This window comes from Hipposideros armiger, unplaced genomic scaffold, assembly GCF_001890085.2.
Source record: "Hipposideros armiger isolate ML-2016 unplaced genomic scaffold, ASM189008v1 scaffold_845, whole genome shotgun sequence".
Classification (NCBI taxonomy): Eukaryota; Metazoa; Chordata; class Mammalia; order Chiroptera; family Hipposideridae; genus Hipposideros; species Hipposideros armiger.
This window is the reverse complement of record NW_017732195.1, coordinates 524,921-543,270: the sequence shown is the minus strand read 5'-3', so window position 1 is coordinate 543,270 and position 18,350 is coordinate 524,921. Positions and strand designations below refer to the sequence as shown.

The 18,350-nt window shown below is 36.7% G+C and overlaps 1 protein-coding gene across 2 annotated transcripts in view; it reads right to left on the bottom strand.

Annotated features, from left to right (window-relative positions):
• Positions 1-175: 175 nt before the first annotated feature.
• TRMT13 (tRNA methyltransferase 13) overlaps positions 176-18,350 on the bottom strand; it is a 20,035-nt gene continuing 1,860 nt past the window's right edge. The window contains exons 2-11 of one of the 2 annotated variants that reach the window (XM_019629351.1): positions 16,815-16,861; positions 16,659-16,725; positions 11,075-11,137; positions 10,813-10,882; positions 10,548-10,654; positions 10,029-10,196; positions 8,085-8,157; positions 4,118-4,192; positions 708-1,140; positions 176-394 (exon numbers count right to left, since the gene is read on the bottom strand). In XM_019629351.1, the coding sequence (XP_019484896.1) occupies positions 199-394; positions 708-1,140; positions 4,118-4,192; positions 8,085-8,157; positions 10,029-10,196; positions 10,548-10,654; positions 10,813-10,882; positions 11,075-11,137; positions 16,659-16,725; positions 16,815-16,861 (1,299 nt within the window). In that variant the 3' untranslated portion in view covers positions 176-198. The remainder of the gene's footprint in view (positions 395-707; positions 1,141-4,117; positions 4,193-8,084; positions 8,158-10,028; positions 10,197-10,547; positions 10,655-10,812; positions 10,883-11,074; positions 11,138-16,658; positions 16,726-16,814; positions 16,862-18,350) is intronic. The other variant, XM_019629352.1, reaches the window with a different exon arrangement.

Below are 18,350 nucleotides of genomic sequence, written 5' to 3'. Positions count from 1 at the left end.
GAATTTGGTGAATTCGCTAATGTCTGGACTTCTCAAGTAAACAACAAAGCTATTACCAAAGATCAATGAGGCCACAACATTTTTTAAAGTTCGTATTATCTGCTATTAAATTATATTTTCATGAATATAAAAATACAATTTCAAATATATTTTGTTTCTTTTGGTGGAAGACAGATGATGTTCAAAATTTCTTTTCCATTAAGCAGTTGTTTCTGGTGACGAAGAATGATTTGGTAAAGCAGTTAACAATACATTTTCCAAAGACACCATAGGGTCTGTATAGTACTGTAGAGCAGGACTGAATCCCTTCTGCTGCAAATACTCAATTCGGCCTTGGTCAATCAGCAATTTACAAAGCTTCCCTATTTTCTTCTTTTCTCCAACAGTAAGAAACCTAAATTGAATAAATACACATAAAACATCGTTAGAATTTTGTAAAAGTTTATAAAAAATTATTTTAGTCACTTCTATTTATTGATAAACTGCTAGATAACCCACAATATACTACATGCTATGTATGTCCCATGCTTCTAAGATACATTTTATTTATGACCACAATAAAAATGTGTGTATTTTAACTTACTCTAAAATTGATAATAAAATATATTTTCATGAAATATGTTTTTGGTAATATTCATCTAAAAAGAAAGTACAGCAATAATAAATATGTCTGCCCCAGTGTTGTGCATTTCAAAGTAGTCACTTACCCTGGTAAACTCTCAGCGCTGTCATCTGTGATTCTGTATCTCCCATCATCATGCTCTTCACTATCGTCATTCTGATGATCTTTTCTCGTTGTGGTAATATTTGAAGCTTCCAAAGATGTTTTCCGCATCCCGCAAGTCGCCCAACTACTCATTCGTTGGAAATAGTGGAATTCCACTGCTCCAAGGCCTAGAGCCTTGAAATATTCTTTGCCCACATAATGTCTCCAATTACACCTGTGGTGACAACAGAGTGCAAGAACAATGCCAGCCACGGGGGTCCATTTCTCTGGGACACTTTTTTCATTTCCTTCTTTGGCCAAAGGGTTAATTTCTTTTTCTGTTTTATCATTCTTTATGCGTTTTGCTAAAGGTTCTTCATTCCTTTCCTCACAACTGGCAGCATAGGTTTCAACCAAACATCGTAATGCAAGATCTGCAAACACAATTATGTGGCCCCCCAAACCACATCATCTTTAAAAATAAATATTTTTTACATTTATTAAGCAGTATGGTTTTCAAAACCCAAAACGCAAAACAACAAAAACCTACCTGGCTTTCTACCTGTAATAATTCTCCTGTGAATTATCAACTTTGTTCATATTTGCTCTTTTCTCATTATTGTCTCACTTTCTCTACTTCCCAATAAGACTGTCTGAAGCTTAAGATCCACAATGTGCAAAAACTTTTAGTCCAATTACTTGAATTGACTCTCATTTCTCCTGTGCTGGCTGAGGAAATGACTTGTACAGAAAATATTTACCTGTACCTACCTTCCAGGGAAGTTCTGATCTTAAGAAAACCAAAGAAAGCAATAAAGAGGGAAGGAATGTGCTAAGCGTCTGATTAGGCCATGTCAGGTGTCACTCCTGAGAGGTCAGATGTGTAAAGAAAATACTGATGAGCTGAGAAATCAGGTTGCAGAAAGTAGGCCTCCCTGTGCTAAGCATTCCTTCAGCAATTAGTTACTGAATGCCTTTCATATGCAAGGCTTTGCAGATATTATGATGATTAATACATAAACTTAGAGGTGGATGTACTCCATAATAAAGTGAAAAATTTATAGTACATTTAAAAGCTAAGCAAATAGATTTTTGATGACTACATCACTATTTCCCACTGAAGACTGCTTTATTGTTGGCAATACTGAGAAGACCCCAAATATATGCTCAAACCCCACATTTTTCTTCTATTAGATTGGCATGCTGTGCCTGTTCAATTTTAAATTTCATTATCCTAAGATGTCACAAGTCACTAAATGATGTGATATTTCACTAGTAAATTTAATTCAATATATGAATTTAAGTCAACAAACCTTATTGGGGACCTATTATTTGGAGAAAGCAATAGCTAATCTATTATTTCATAAACTATTATTTTCTGACCAAACATATTCAGTCACTGTTTTATTTGCATTGGACTTAAGTAAATGATTTTCAGAAATATGAATAACCAGAAAAATCAGAAGGAGCTTTAGCTGTCTATCTCAACCTCTCCTTTACAGAGAACTTAAGGGACAAAGCCATATACCTAGAAAGGGACAAGGAAACGCAGCAAAGTGGCAGCCAAGATTATTCATTCACTCAAACATTGACTGAGTTCCTCTACACGGCAGCCATTATGTTAGCACACTGCCTATGTTCAAAAAATTCACATCATAGTGGTAGAACATATAGACCTAAAATTAAAATATAATAATGTAAAGATGTATGGAGGGTATTACGATAAACATGAAGGAGGAGCATCGTATTTAAGGAAGCTCCCTGAAAGTGGGACAACTGAGCTGAAGAGTAAGTACGAACTCATCAGTGTTTTATTGGGTGGGTGGGTGGATGGGGGTTGGAATTCCAGGTCTAGTAGACACAGTACAGTGTATGGGACAGTATACAGAGCTTGAATTTGCTGACCAGTCAAGTTGGAGGTGGGGAGTAGAGAAGAGAAGAAGGCAGAGGCCAGAATGAGAGTAAGACATCGTGTTAAACAGCTTGGACTTCATGCTGTCAGTGATTGGGAGCTACTGAAGAGTCTGAAGGAGGAGAAAGGCAGATTAGGTGTGTAGCAAATGAGTCTGAGTGTTACTATACACACATAAAGGACAGGTCATGGAAGGAGCCCATGAGACATACACGGAAAGAATGGCAGAGATGGGGGGCCGGCCGAGTGGCTCAGTTGGTTAAGAGCTCGCTCAAGAGTTTGAGCTCTGAGCAACAGCGGTTCGATGCCCGGCCCGAGCTGAGCTGCCGCTGAGCTGCCAACAGGTGGCAGGTGGCTCAGCTAAAAAGCAAAAGAATGGCAGGGATGGAGGGGAAGAGCCAGGACAGAAGAAAGTCCCAAAGGAGAAGGAAACAGAAATTCAAGAAGGGCAAGCAACTGTGGCAGAGATTTTTTCAGTAAGATAATGATAGAATGATGAAGGGAGAATTCAGACACAATGAATCAAGGGGAGAACAGTGTATGGAACACAAGAAATGGCCAATATAGATTATACTTCCAAGGAATTTGGGTTAGATGAGTGGGAGTAAAGGAGTGTGCTTTCTTCCCTCCCCAGGACCAACTGGCTTACTTCAGAAGGCTTTTAACCCTCATTAAATGGGATAAGTACATATAAGTCATCTAAAAATTATGAAGGGCAACACAAATATATTTCCAGCCATTTCTAGCCAATTTGAATATTATCTTACGGAAGTTCCAAGTTCCCCATATGTGTGAATGATGAAATCAGTAGGGGCCAGGAAGAAGATGGAACAACAGTTATCATTTATTGAGCACTAATATGTGCCAGACACTTCACATGTAATGTGGTAAATTATATATCATTATCCCCACTTTACAAATGAGATAACCCAAGCTCAGAAAAGTTAAGTAATTTGCCAAAGTTATAAAGCAGAGTTGAATCCTGGACTGATTTCAAAGCCCATGCTCTTCTCCCATACCATGCTAGATCTGGTGAATCGAAGTGCTAAAACAAGATATCTTAGATTTTTTAATCTAACATTTCTTTTTTCTTTTCCCCCGGAATCCTGATACACAATCATTTTCTAGTGGGGAAGGTTTCAGAATCCTTGCCAAGCAACTCCTCTAAAAAAGATCAGTAGCTTCCGGGTTGGAAGCATACAGTTTATATAAAGGATTCATTTCCTTTTTGGTTGAAATATAACCCAAAGAATTTTAAGGTCCCATATGACAAGAGTATTTACACACAAAACCCTTAATTCATCCTACAAAATGGCCAGATGAGCAGATAAGTAGGAAAGTTCTATATCTGATATAACACAGGGCCAATGCTACTATGAAGATTACGAGTTATGAACATAAATGATATAAACAATTCAAAAGAGGCTACTGAAATGGTTGGGACCGTGTTAAGCTAAAACTTAAGTGTCCATCGAGACATAATTAGTGCATTTACTTACCTGTCGCTACACCACACAGATGCTTGCCAATTCCTACCACAGGTAGTTTTTCTTTGCTTAGCACAGGAATCTTGTCTGAAATAAAAGCAAATGAGAATTAGCTCCCTTTTGAGATAAGGTCATAATGTGGCCTCCCAAAACACAGAACCAATTAGAACCTATGCATTTTAGGGCTGAAAGAGACTCAAACAAAAAATTCTCACTTTGTAGTTTCAGAAGAAGAGGCTCAAAGATAAAGTGACTTGGTAAGTAACACAGATGACTACTGACAGAGCCAGAATTGGAGTAAAAATTTCTTGCCTCTTGAGAACTGACTCTGGGTGGTGAACACAATGTGATATATAATGTATTACAGAATTGTACATGTAAAACCTATGTAATTTTACTAACCATTGTCACCCCAATAAATTTTAATTAAAAAAAATTCTTGACTCTTAGGCCAATGCTATTTCTTCTATACTGAGTGGACTTTCCTCTGACAAAGCCTTATTTTCCTAAATATTATTAACCCACTGATAAAAAAACTCAAAACTTTCCCCACTAGATTAATAATGTATAAGCAACAAATGTGATAATATATGACTAATATAACCAGCACATAATATATTTAAAATATAAAATGCTATGTTCAATATTCTAATCAAACTCGAGAGCTTTTAATATATCTTGATCAAGAATAAGATATCTTGGGTCGGCCGAGTGGCACCTTGGTTAAGACCTGGCTTGGAACGCCAGCTTTGAGCAGCAGAGCACCAGTTCGGATCCCACATTAGGGCCAGTGACACTGCGCCCTCTACAGCTAAGATGGTGAACAACAGCTCGACCTGGAGCTGGGCTGCCATGAGTTGCCAGCAACAGCGTAGGCTGCAGTGGGCTGCCGTAAAGCTACCGTGAGCGGCTGGTAGCGGGCATGAGCTGCCAAGAGCCGGCGTGAGCGGCTGTCCAGAAGCCGGCAACCGATCTGCCTCACCCGGGAAGAGCGCAATAATAATACCAACATGGGCCAGTGAAGCGACGTCCTGCACAACTAGACTGAAGAACAAAAGGACAGCAACTTGTCTGTTCCCCTCCCCCATTTCCCCAATTTAAAAAAAAAAAAAAGAGAATAAGATATCTTAACTTTTCACACCATTGTGAATAAAAGTATTCGTAACAGTTCTATTAAAAGTAAAAAAAAAATGTCTATAAGATAATGCAGTACAATGTACTACATCACAGTCACGGCTTCCATCTTCTTCCACTCTTCATTTCCTACTTGTAAGATTCTGAAATGAAAACCCTGTTTCTCCCTACAAAGTCAGCTACAGCACCTAGCATAATGAACTGTCCAATGGAGGCACTTAGTAAATATTTCCACTTTTCTGTTGCTTGCTTTCAGAAGGTATTTCATGTTGGCAGAAATTGATGACAATTGGAATAGTTTGACCATGTCAGGGAATACAGAGGTTTCAATTAGGTGCTTCAAGAAACTTATCATTCAATAGGGTGATGATAAAAGATGTCTAAGAAAGCTCTTCCACTTTTATGCTTGAAAATCGCCTCATGTGCTTTCTTTTCTTTCCTATTTGGTTGGATTTGGAAAATAGGGCAGATGAACTTCTGGGAAAAGATGGCAGATTGAATACAAGCAGCTAGCTTGCTCCCTCCTAAAACTCCACCAAAATAAAAATAAAAGGATTTTTTTTAAAGGTATAAACTCCCAAATTCTGGAAGGAGACAGAAGATGAGGGATAATATGTGGGGAAAAAAATTCCAACCTAGGTGAGTGAAGGAAATACACAGAATGAGACTGAAGAGAGTTTTAAGGTTGACAACAGAGGCCTCTAGTCTGGATTGAGGATACAGGAGAGAAGTTTTCAGGAAGATGGAAACTGATAGAATATTTGATGTATACATTATGCTAAATACATTTTTAAAAGACAAGTAAACAAGACTGTACATTAACTCACAGACAATAAAATTTGTATAGAAAAAAGTAACTAAATTTATTACACAGCTCAGCTATGAAAAACTGACTTTATCATTTACTGCATATTAGGAAGATGAGGAATGGGAAGTGTATTCATTTGAGGTGGGGCAGGGATAGAAAATCTTTATCTCCCCTAGGGAAAAATCAACGGACAATGCTTGAAAAAACAAGAAGCAAAAATATAAGCCTGTTGTTAGAGACTGGGCAAATACAAAAATTCACCTGTAAGAGGTGAAGGTGGTTCTCTCTGAAGAGAGAAATGGCAAGGAGGGCACTAGCTGATGCTGTTTTTATAACAACTTGTAGAACTTGTAGAAATATTTGACTCTTAACCACACATGTAACTTTAATAGAAGCCCAAAACAAAACAAACAAAAAACCCCAAAAAAACAAAAAGGGAGAATATTCACAATAAACTTACTCAATAGGTACTTCCTACTCTTTCTCTTTCCCTAAAATGAATAGTAAATTCCACCCCTGCACCTCAGAAGGGAAGTCCTCTAAGTAAATGCCACCTTTTACCCATTTTGAAACTACCTTTAATCTCTCAGTATGTCATTAAATACGTCTTTTAAACATTAAAAAAAAACCAAAACACCTGAAGTACGGAAATCAGATTACAATCCACATTTTCATTGGTAGCTATAATCTTGGGTAGGTCACTGTTTAGCACATGAGAGATTTCCCAAAATTAATGCAAATTCTAAAGGGCAGTATTGAACTAGACTGTACATATTTGCCCAATTCCTTCTTTATTAATCTCTCTCTTATTTTGGTTTAAAAATATGGGATGAAGGCACATGGTAAGCATAGAAGGGTCATATAGGACTATTCAAGAAATATAGTAGGCTGTTTTTCAGTTAATAAGAATTCAGTACATAGCATAAAAATTTGGGATTCACAACTTTGGAAAATATATTCAGTTAAATAATTTTAAATACAGTGATGTTTTTTACTTTTTATTTATTTTCAAATTGATGTTACTTTTTTTAAAAAAAGATTTTATTAGGGAATTGGGGAAGGGGAACAGTGTTGGGGAACTGGGAAGGGGAACAGCTAAGTTGTTGTCCTTCAGTCTTAGTTGTGGAGGGCGCAGCTAGCTCAGCTCCAAATACAGTTGTGCCGCTCAGCTCAAGGTGTCTTGTTCAATTTTAGTTGCATCTCATGCTGGAGTCCAACCGGAAACCTTGTTGCAAGAGTGCACACTCTCACCAGCTGAACTCACTAGCCCACTGCGGGAATCGAACCAGCAACCCTGTTGCTCAGAGCTCACACTCTTAACCAACTGAGTCACTCGGCCGGCCCTAAATACAGTGATTTATATATCAATACTGGGTTGCTTCATGAGCCTGCATTACAATTAGTGGATGAAAGAGGTTGCTGGCATATGATTGTACTATTTTCATTTTAAATAATATGAAAAACTATAAAAAGATACAGGAAGGACACTAAAGAGTATGATTTAAGGTTTGTGTGTGTATGAAATGTGAGCCCCACAGAGTAGAGTTAGTATTTTCTTTGATACAATTTAATATTCTAGGAAGCACAGTTTACACATTAACTAGGCAGAGAATTATCTCATTTCTTTAATAGTTTAAGTAAAGTCATGTTAGCTATAGGCAGAAGGTTAGTGTATGGTATGAACAGATTCAATAATTTAAACACGACAAAGAGGCAACATAAGGATACATTATCAAAAACATTAAACTCTTCCCTAATATGACACTTCATTTCTAATTGATACTGAAAAACAACTTTCTAAAGTTTCAATGTATTTCAATTTACATCTAAATATATAGCTAACTTCTCAAGCTCTCTGTCAAACAGTAATTCACTTTTCAAAATATACACTTAATATATAACATTCTATATTAGCAATAAATAATTTTACTTTGTTTTCCTAGAAGCACTGTTCTGTATGATTGAATTTCTAAGCAAACCTCAGAGTTCAAAACTTCTAAGATTTATGGTAGAGCAACTGAAAGTTATGCAACTTACTCAAACACAAATGTTGAATATCAATTTGAAGTCTTTCAAACACTGAATTTTTCTTTCTGTGTTTGCCATCTACCTGCATAAATAGAACATTATTATAACAATGCCTTTTTATGTTAAAAAAAAGCTTTATGAAAAAAACTTTGTTTTAAATCCAGAACAAATAAGTTTCCATATTATTTTTTAGTATATAAAAAAGAGGACCATTAATAAAAAAATTAAAGATTAAATATTCTTTGATGAAAACTCCAAAGTAAGAATATCATACATTTTTATAAATCTTGAAAATGCTATTCATTATTATGTATACATTGTTTCCTTTAACTCTAAACATTCCCAAATCACTGATGAAGGAACTAAGGCTCACTAGGATTATCTGCCTGCTCCTTTATCTTTGTCAGCCCTAATACACTGTTTTTGGCTCACTCCTCTTCTTATGCTCCTGAAAGCTCACAGCCATTCTAATCTACATCCATGTGCCTCTGGCTTACAAATCTACGCTGTGGACCACTCACCAGACCTCTCTGATGAGCATCAGACACATGTCCGAATGTGAGCTGGAAAACTCAACTCCAACAGCAAACTCATTCAGAACTAAACTCATTCTTTCTCCCTCCAAACCTATTCTTCCTCTTCCTATGTTCCCTTTCTCAGGGAAGAGCACCACTTAGTCACTTAAGCCATAAATGTCACCTGAAATAATTCTTTCTCTCTCATACCTTATCAATAACAAATCACCCAAGTCTTGCGGCTTCCGACATCTTAACGTTTCTCATTCTCTTCTCTCCTCTCCCTCCCACTGGCACAGCCTTAGCTCTGGTCCATTTCTTACTTGGATTACTGGATATCGACGATCTTATAGTTAACCTCCCTACTTCAAGTTTTAGACTCTTTGATATAGCTTTAATGGTACTACTAAGATAAGCTTTTGAAAACCTTTTTTTATTTACTTCACCAACTCTTATATACTCTTTCAGTCTCTTCTCAGCTGTCACTTCCTATAAGAAACCTCCTGTGACCCACATTAGACTGAGGTTGGCATTCTATCTTCAAGCTCCTATAGCATCTGGTACTTACCATTACCATAAGACACTTAGCATGTTGAACCAAAATGCTTATTAGGCTGCCCCACTAGATGTAAGCTTCTTGAAGACAGGAAGTACATCTTGTTTCCACTGTATCCCCATAATATAGCAGGATTAAGTCATACTCTTCCCATAGCATAAATGAAACTTCCATAGTTTAGCCCTCCTCTCTTCTCATCACTGCTGAACTCTTCGCAACATGTCCTCCCAGCACACAGAAATGGTTCCATGTTTCTCTGTTGTTTCAGGTATTTGGTTATGTAATACTATTCTTGCTTCCTAGAATCTTTCTCAAACCCTCTATTTAGCAAACACTAAGTCACCTTTCAATATATAGCTCAAGTATCACCTTTTCTGTGTAGTAAATCGCCATTGCTTCCCTGCTGTAAAACTTGTCATTCCCTCCTTTAAACCCACAATAAGCTCTGTGCAGAGTTTTTCGGTTCTTTAACACTTTTCTATAATCATTCATTGATTTCTCTCTCTCTCTCTCTTATATATATGTAAGTCATAGATGATAGGGGCCTTGTCTTATTTGACTTTCCCTACTCAGTGTCTTTCATGGTGCCTGGCAGTATACTCAATAAATGTTTACTGAATGAAGAGTTAGTAAGTGACACAGGTAGCGTTAAGACCCCAAACTTTTAACTCCTAGCTTGAGCTCGGCTCTCTGTACATATTTTCTTGTCTCTATAAATAATTTACCCTCAGTTTAAGTCAATATAATTAGAATAAAAACTATAATCAAATAAATACAAAAAATTCATTTTAAGAGACATGTTTCTATCATTTTTTCCTTTTTTTTAATAATAAAAGTGAAAACAAAGTTTGATTACTAATATACTGTAATAGTTTCGCTTACCTTGAATCTTGTGGTCATCTTTTCTACTAGGATGAAGTGAACTTTTTCAGCATCTTTTAAGGCAATATCAACCCAATGAGATAATTTTCCCTTTCCTGCTCCAAACTCAACAAAGCATCTTCTTGGACCAAGTAACTTTAATTTTTCAATGTTACCTAAAATAGAAGCCTGCAAACTTCACGAGATTATTTTATAAACTAGAGCAAACACATTTGGCTCAAATGGGAAAATAGCAAGATAATTTCTACATGAGGCAGCATGTTCACATTGATAATCTTTGTTGGCTTTAAACTTTTTCTCTTGCTTTAAAATATTTAACATGCAGCATTCAGAACCATATCCATGTCAAAAGTTTTTTATATATGTTTATACATGTTTCTGAAATGGAAAGATTCTGTACCCTGAAGGATAAGCTAAACGAAATCTCATTAATAACTATATTTAGAAAGAAGAGAATGTTAGCTCTTGACAAATGAACAAAAGGCCATTTTTAGTAGCATTATTATGGCCTAAACATACCTGCTGTTTCAGGTGTTTGGTTGCAGAATCACCATTTTTTGGGTCATTAAGGGCATCATGCAATGCTGGATGGGACATAATTTGATCTTTAAGTGTAGAGTTCAAACCTGTGTCAAATATAAGCACAACAGCTTAAGCAACCACATGAAACCGTAGGGCGCTGAACAATGGTAAGTAACATATTTTAAACTAGCTGATATCAATTCATATACCACCTAATTGTTGTTCTTAAAAAACTTGAACTTGCAACTTTAGGCAGACTTACCTTCACTTGCTTTTCTCAATTTCTTAATTAAACTTTCCAAATGCTCTTCAGAGAGAGAAGAAATTGGAACCTAGAGAACAAACATGGGGCATGAGCAGGTCTGGGAACTGACCATCACTAAGAATATTAATTCTATATGAAAATGAATTCTAAATTCAAAACAATCAATTTATTCCAAACAAAAATTGGAACACAGCTTATTCATAATGTGGAGATAGCTTACAAACATCTTTTAAAATTAAATAGTAAGTCAAGTACTTACTAATTGCTCAGGTATTTCTGCTTCATCTTTTAAGCCTGCATTAATATCTTGAATAAAGAAGTCCTTAAAAAAACAAAACCATAAAAATATTGTTATTAATGTGAAGAGTTTACAAAGTTAAGCTGAAAACTGGTCCCTCCCTTCTTCCCATACTGTGTAACTACTATCCTCCCTTCCTCCCATTCATTTACCCATTAATTATTGACCAGTTCTCCTTAATTTACTTTAGGTGGTGAGGATTCGCCCGAGTAGAGAACATAATAGACAAAATCTGTGTTCACGGATCTTATATTCTAGTAAGGTGGTTAAGTGAATAAACATCTGTAGTCTAAAGAAATTCATTAGTAATTTTTATGTTTATAGCATAGACTGAGGAGTGTGCCAGTTTTGTCTATGATATTAAAGCAAAAACAACAAAGTATCAACTACACATGGCTGTTTATCAAATGGGCAGCATGACCAAAAACAGAGACAAGGTATAGACATTACAACGGTTTAGGTCTGATTTCTTTAATTTAAAATACTAATTAAAATAAAAAATAGAAATGTCCTTTGATACTATATTGTTTTTCTTTCTTTATTCCCCGCAAGCTCTGGTGGCTCCCCACACTTCGGGGCATCCCCTACATCTATTCCCTCACACCAGATCCCTCCCCACAACTGGACTCACACCCTACTATCTCCCTGACTCAGCCACTGGAGTCTCCCCCTCCTTCCCCACCATGACCAGATCCCCCCCACACTCTCTATCCAGGCCCCACACATACTCCTTCCCCATGTTCTGGGCCCCCTTCACACCCGCCCCTCCCTTCCTCCACAAACACATTTCCAGGGCCCCTTCCAAGGCCTCTGGATGTTTGATGGTAACAATGTAGCTAATGAGCATCTTCAATTCAAATACTATTTCAGACTGGGCCCTGTACAGGAAAATGTGAAACACCCTGATATCCTGCAGCTCAAATATGGAAAACACACAACAGAGGTTTTCTCAAATTTGACAACACCCTAAACTTTCACAATGAATTATGAAACTGAAAGCAAGTTTTCTAAACTATCAGTAAAAATTTTTTAAAGAGTGGGTCAGTCATGCTAGAAGACTGAGTTATCCTGTCTTTCTCATTGAAATTATTTTCAATTTACATATTCCAATTTAAATATTCTAAATCAGTATCATATGAAGCAGTGGCTATGATTATGCAGTTAATCAATGTTAGCAGTGCCAAGGTAAGAATGTCCAAACCTGTAGAGAATTTTTTTCATAAGAGTTTATTTTAGCCACAACTGACGACATATGCCAGGGAACAAGATCTCAAATGCTCCCTATATTGTTTAAACTAATATAGTGAGATCATTCTGGTCCATTTTCAGACAGATTCCAGGTCAGGCTCTAGATCAGCAATGTTCTATTCCTTCCCTGGCCAACATGGTAGCAACCATTGAAATGTGGCTAGTGTGACTGAGAAACTGTATTTTTAATTTTATTTAATTTCAATTAACTCAAATTTAATCAGTTACACAGGCTAGTGGCTACCATTTTGGACCATGTAGCTACAGATGAATGAAATAGTACTATTTCTACAAATCCTGTTTTAAAAATAAAAGCAACTCATGGGATATTACGCATAATAATGAACTTCTGTTACATAGATGGCAGAAAAGTAACATGCTGATTTTGTGTTGCGAGCTTTACCTACATGGATAATAATGGAAACCAGTGATTAAGTGGAACAGGTGAAGAGAGCAGGCATTGCAATGATTTGTGGGACTGGCAAAACTATAATAGAAAATTAGCTACAACTACTCTAATTGGATATGTTCTTAGTTTAAAATGGTTGCAAAGAGTGCTCCAGGTAGTTGTGTTGGGGAACAAATTTTTAAATGTGAAAACTATTTATTTATATTGCAGAAACTTATCAACTTACTGTCATTTAGTATATGAAATTTCAAAGAAGTTGAACAGTTTTACAAAGTAAAGATAAGACTTTACCTGAGTTCCTAGTTTCATATTACACATAGTGTGCTAGATGAACACTGTTCTGCATTTCTTTCCTCCATCTCATCATCCCGCTGCTTTTCTTCCTTTGCTTTCCTCTGTGTTCCACTACATGCCAATGTATCAGCGCAGGGGTATTCCTTTTTAATAAATTCACCTCTTCTCTCAAAATTTTCCCAGAACACATATTCTACTTGCTTTAGCTAAAACCTGGACTTAGAAAAGGGAGATAACCTCCATACACACTTGAAAGTAAAGGCAGCATTCTTTCTTCTTACTAAGCGGCTAATTGGGGTGGTCATCTTTTTTCTTCAACACATCTTAATGTAAAAATACTTTCTTTGAAGTCTATGCCATTTGGCCTAGTGGTTCTCAATTGAGAGGCATTTGGAAATATACGGGGGATATTTTGTTGTCAGAATGACTGAGAGGTGCTACTGGGAGACAATTCTCTACAGGCCTCTCAATTATCTGAAAGGCTTACAGAGACACTGACTACATTTGTCTCAGACCATCTTATCAAGGATGTTTGTATATCAAACAGTCTTGGAAGATGGAGACAGTGTCTCCTTCTAGGGCAGATGGCAGTCCTGCTTATTGTACAGTATAACAAAGAAATGTCTACTTCTGGAACAAAGGTCAGGCAGGTTTCCTTACTGCCCATTTGAGAAGATCTGTATTTCCGAAGCTTGAGGTTCTTTAGCTACGACACGAGCTGTACACAAACAGGTGCTACATCCAGCGAGGCCCCTCTGTGTTGACTCCATGGGCCTTGGGAACAAGGGGAATTGATGCAGACAAGAACTTCAGGTTGCTTGCTATGCAATTAGTAATAAAATCCTTTGCGTCTGACCCAAGAGTCTCATCTCTTCTGCCAGTAGCCACAAACCTATGACAGGCTAACTTGTTAGCTTGAAAATATGATGCTGTTCTTTCCTCTAAGTCCAGCCAATAGGACCATGTTTTCAAGCCACCCAACGTAATAGTTCTGTTTGACCTTCTTAATTCTAATGACCTTCACTCCACGTCAGCAGACTATTTCCATGAGCCATCTAGACTCTGGCATTACTGTGAACCATTTAACTTCTGGAATCTTAAACTCCATTAGCCCATTCTCTGACCATAACTTCATATTCTAATCATATTCTTCCACTGTTTAAAGACCTCGATTTCTTTTTTCTCAGCTAATTTCTGGTGTTCCTTTCATGCCATCCATTCTGGTTGCCCTGTATCATCATTATCATCAATCTGGTCCTTCTGTCACAAGCACCCTTACAAAACCTAATGGCTGCATTCGTGACTTTTAACTCCCAACATCTGGCCTGCTGAACACCGCTGAAGTATAACCACCCAGTCATTTGTCTGGTGCCAGTTCAAATTCACATCCCCATCTTTAGTCTGACTCTCAAAGATGCCCAGCAATTCTTCATAACCCCAATTCTAAACTTTTACCTCTTTCCTCAAATTTCCTACATCATTATCCCCCTCAATCATCTTGTCTCTTACATCAATAAAAGTGTAGCTGTCAAATGGCAACGTTCTCAATTAATCTCCTGTCAGCTCAAATTTGCCTGAACTGATAGCCATCTTTTACTCCTCCTCATATACCTCAGTGGAAGAGCTGTTTCTTCTCCTATTGTCTCTTCTACATCTATTTTGTTCCCTATCTCCCTCCTGCTTCCTGAGCAGCTTCACACCATCAGTGCTGCTTTTTCCCAATTTTTTCCTTTTTACTGGCTCATACACATATATAAAACTAAATTTTCTCCCATTTTAAAACACACTCCCTCTATCCTACCTTCCTCTCTGACTACTATTCTAACTCTCAAGTTCCACTCACAGCCAAGTTTCTTGAAAGAATAGTCTATGTTTGTGATTTTTACTGCTTTATGTTCCATTTACTCATATATCATTCCAATTTGATTTCTGCCCACTTTACTCTATTAAATATGCATTTTGTTAAATTCTTTGTTTTTTACTGACCATACTGCCAATCCAATAGATTCTTTTTTGGTCCCTATCTTACTTGATTTCTTTGTGGTAACTGACACTGTTGATCATTCTCTTCTTTTTGACATTCTCCTTCCCCTGGCTTCTTAACATACCATGCTTCTCTGGTTTTTCTCTTTCCTGCCTCTCTAGCCACCCCTTCTCAATATTTTTTATGGTTCCTATTAGCAGTTCACCCTTTAATGTCCGTGTCACCTAGAGTTCTATCCTTGGTCTTACACTCTACTCCTTGGCTACTTCTCAAGTTTCATTTTCTACTCAGCTCTCCTCTTGCTCTATACTCATCATGTGAAATGCCCAGTCTCAGACAAAGCTATCTAATCTCTCACTTGTAGGCCGTTACACATATTTTCTTCTTTGTCTGGTTGATTCTCCTGTGACCTTTAGGTCTCATCTTATGACACACCTTCAGAGAAGCCTTTCTGACTCCTTCCCTATCTCTTTCATGCCCCAAAAAGCATTAGGCTCTCCTCTTTTATTCTTCCACAGCACTCTGTACTTAACCTACTTTTAACACACATAATATTACATTTTCCATCTCTCCCACTAGATTGTAATGTTCTTCTAGGCAGGGAGCTTGGTACAATGCCTGGCATAAGTGCTCAATATCCACTGAATAAACAAATCCCTTTCCCCGCAATCTCTTATACTAGGTAACTTAAAAATCCAAAGCTTCACCTATGACCTATATGTATCTGACTTCCAAATCTTATTTGCCCAACCTCTACTGAGTTTCAGACTCACGTATCCAACTCCCAATTTCCAATCAGTCACAAAGTTTTATTGGTACTGCTACATAAATAATTCTTACATTTATCCCACCCTTTCCATCCTTTTAATTCACTCTCTTATCATGTCCCACTGGATTTCAGCAATAGACCCCTAACTAGTTCTTCTGATTCCAAGCCATCCTCCCACATTGCTCTAAGAGAAAGTATTTAAGGGGTAAATCTGACCATACCATTCCCTAGCTTAAAATCTTTCAGTGGTTCTCCACGTTTCAGAATAAAGCTGAAGTTCCTGGAAGCGTCGAGTGGTTTCTCAGTCTGCCTTTGCACATACAGTTCTTCCAACCTAGAAGGACTCCTCTTTCTTTTCTTTGCCAATCAAGACTCAGCTCAAGTGTTATTGTCTGGGGGAAGCCTTTCTTGACCCTTGGATTTAATTTTAATTTTTATACAAGTATATACTCTTATCACATTTGTACTTCTTCCATTGAAATTATTAAACAACACCCATTATTTACAAGTTTACTTACCAGTTTCAAATAAGCTCTTTGAAGGCTAGGATCATATTTTACTGAAATAAATTTAGTAGGCACTAAGTAAATATTTTTGAATAAATAGTAAAATTAATTTCGGAATAACACTCTTGTTGCATAAAATTCTATTACCTGAATTCGGACTATAAGTGGATTCAGTCTGATATAGTGCTGGCCTTTATATACTCAAATGCAGTTAACATATTTAAGTCTTCAGAGGCTTGAGGATTATTAAATATTCACATTTGTAATCTACCAAGTGTATATAAACATTACATATCACATGCTTTACCCTTCAACTTTACTGATTAAATACTTACAGGTTTTGGCTTCTCTCTTGAGTTACATTTTTTCAAATGCTTTGTTAGTTGATCTTCATATACTGTGCTAAATTTAAAGAGAAAATTATCTAAAATAAGACTTGTGACAATTACTGTTTCTAGCATAGAAAAATCCTCATCTGACCCCATACTTACTGTTTCGGATCTAAAGGACACACGATTCTTTTCCGAGCATTTTCTTCCTAGTAAAGAAAAAAGATATATTTATTTGAATAAAATATCAAATTCATTGCTTACAGGTACTAGGTATAACTTCAGTGTAATCATAAGTTTATGCATTCCCAAAACAAAGCAAGGAAACCTTAAAATGACATTAACAAAACATTGTCAAAATTAGGGGATAGGGTTTAACAACAAAAGTCTCCAATGTAGCTGGTTTATGTACATATGAGCAAACACTGCTTTAAACAACTGTCTGAGCTTCAAATAGGTTATAAAGAAGGCCTACATATGAAATTTTGAATCTACGATAGCACTGACTAAAATATACACTATTATTTTAGGTGCCATAAGAAAAAATACTGTCAATTTAAATTATGACAAGTCATTGATTTTAAGATACATTCTGATTTCAAAGATGTTAAAATGTGAAAAAAAAGTCTTAGAAACAATGAAATATGGCATTTTAACCATTTGGTATGTGGCCATGTTCTAACAGCTTCACTACTTTTCGGTAGTGCAGAGTTACACCCTGTTTGTTTCTAAATTACATGGATTTAACTATATGCACTAGGAAAATTTTTAAAAATTGATAATGTTGGCAATTCTACCTAACAGTCATATGAATCTCATGTTAACAGTATAGTATAGCAGTTAAAATTACAGGTCAGCCTGACTGCCTAAATATTCTCAGCTCTATCACTCCTAACTCAATGATCGGAGGTAGACTATTGACTCACCAAACCATGAGAATACGTCTTAGCTCCAAAGGTTTGTGAAAATTAAGTGAGTTAATAGTCAAAAGAAAAAAAAAACTGCTTAGCAGAGTGCTGGCAATATAATAAATGCTAAGTATTCACTGCTATTACCAATTCTTTAATTTATTTCAGTTCTGATCTGCCCCCCAGCATATTCATGATACTATGCATACTGAATTTCATGGGAAAGCTAAGAGACTTTTCAATATTTGTTTTTGAAAATACTGTACATTATTTTTACATACTGACTTTAAAATCTAACCTCCATGAAAGATAAGACTCTATGGTAACTTCCTAAAGCCTAACCACAGAGTGGGGGAGACATGAACTTTCAAAATGTATTATTTGGGTTTAGAAAAAGGGTTTCTCAACTTTGGCACTATTGACATTTTTGGCTGGGTAATTATTTTTTGGGGGGGTTGGGAGGAGGCTATCCTGTGCATTGTAGGATGATTAGTAGCATCTCTGACCTCTGCCCACCAGATGCTACTAGATCCTCAGCTATGACAACTAAAATGTCTTTGGATTGCAAAGAGCCTTCTGGAGGGCAAAATCAACTCCAGTTAAGAACCATTTGGAAAAAAAAAGTACAAGTAGTCTTAGCTATATATGAGGTCCAACAATCAATTCGCAAACTCATCCTAGAAAAAATGCTACACATCTCATTGCTCATGTGGTCACCCTTGAAGTCCTCCCCTTGGGAAGCTATGTACCAACGCTGGTGCCTAGTCTATCCTTCAAGGCAATTTTGGAA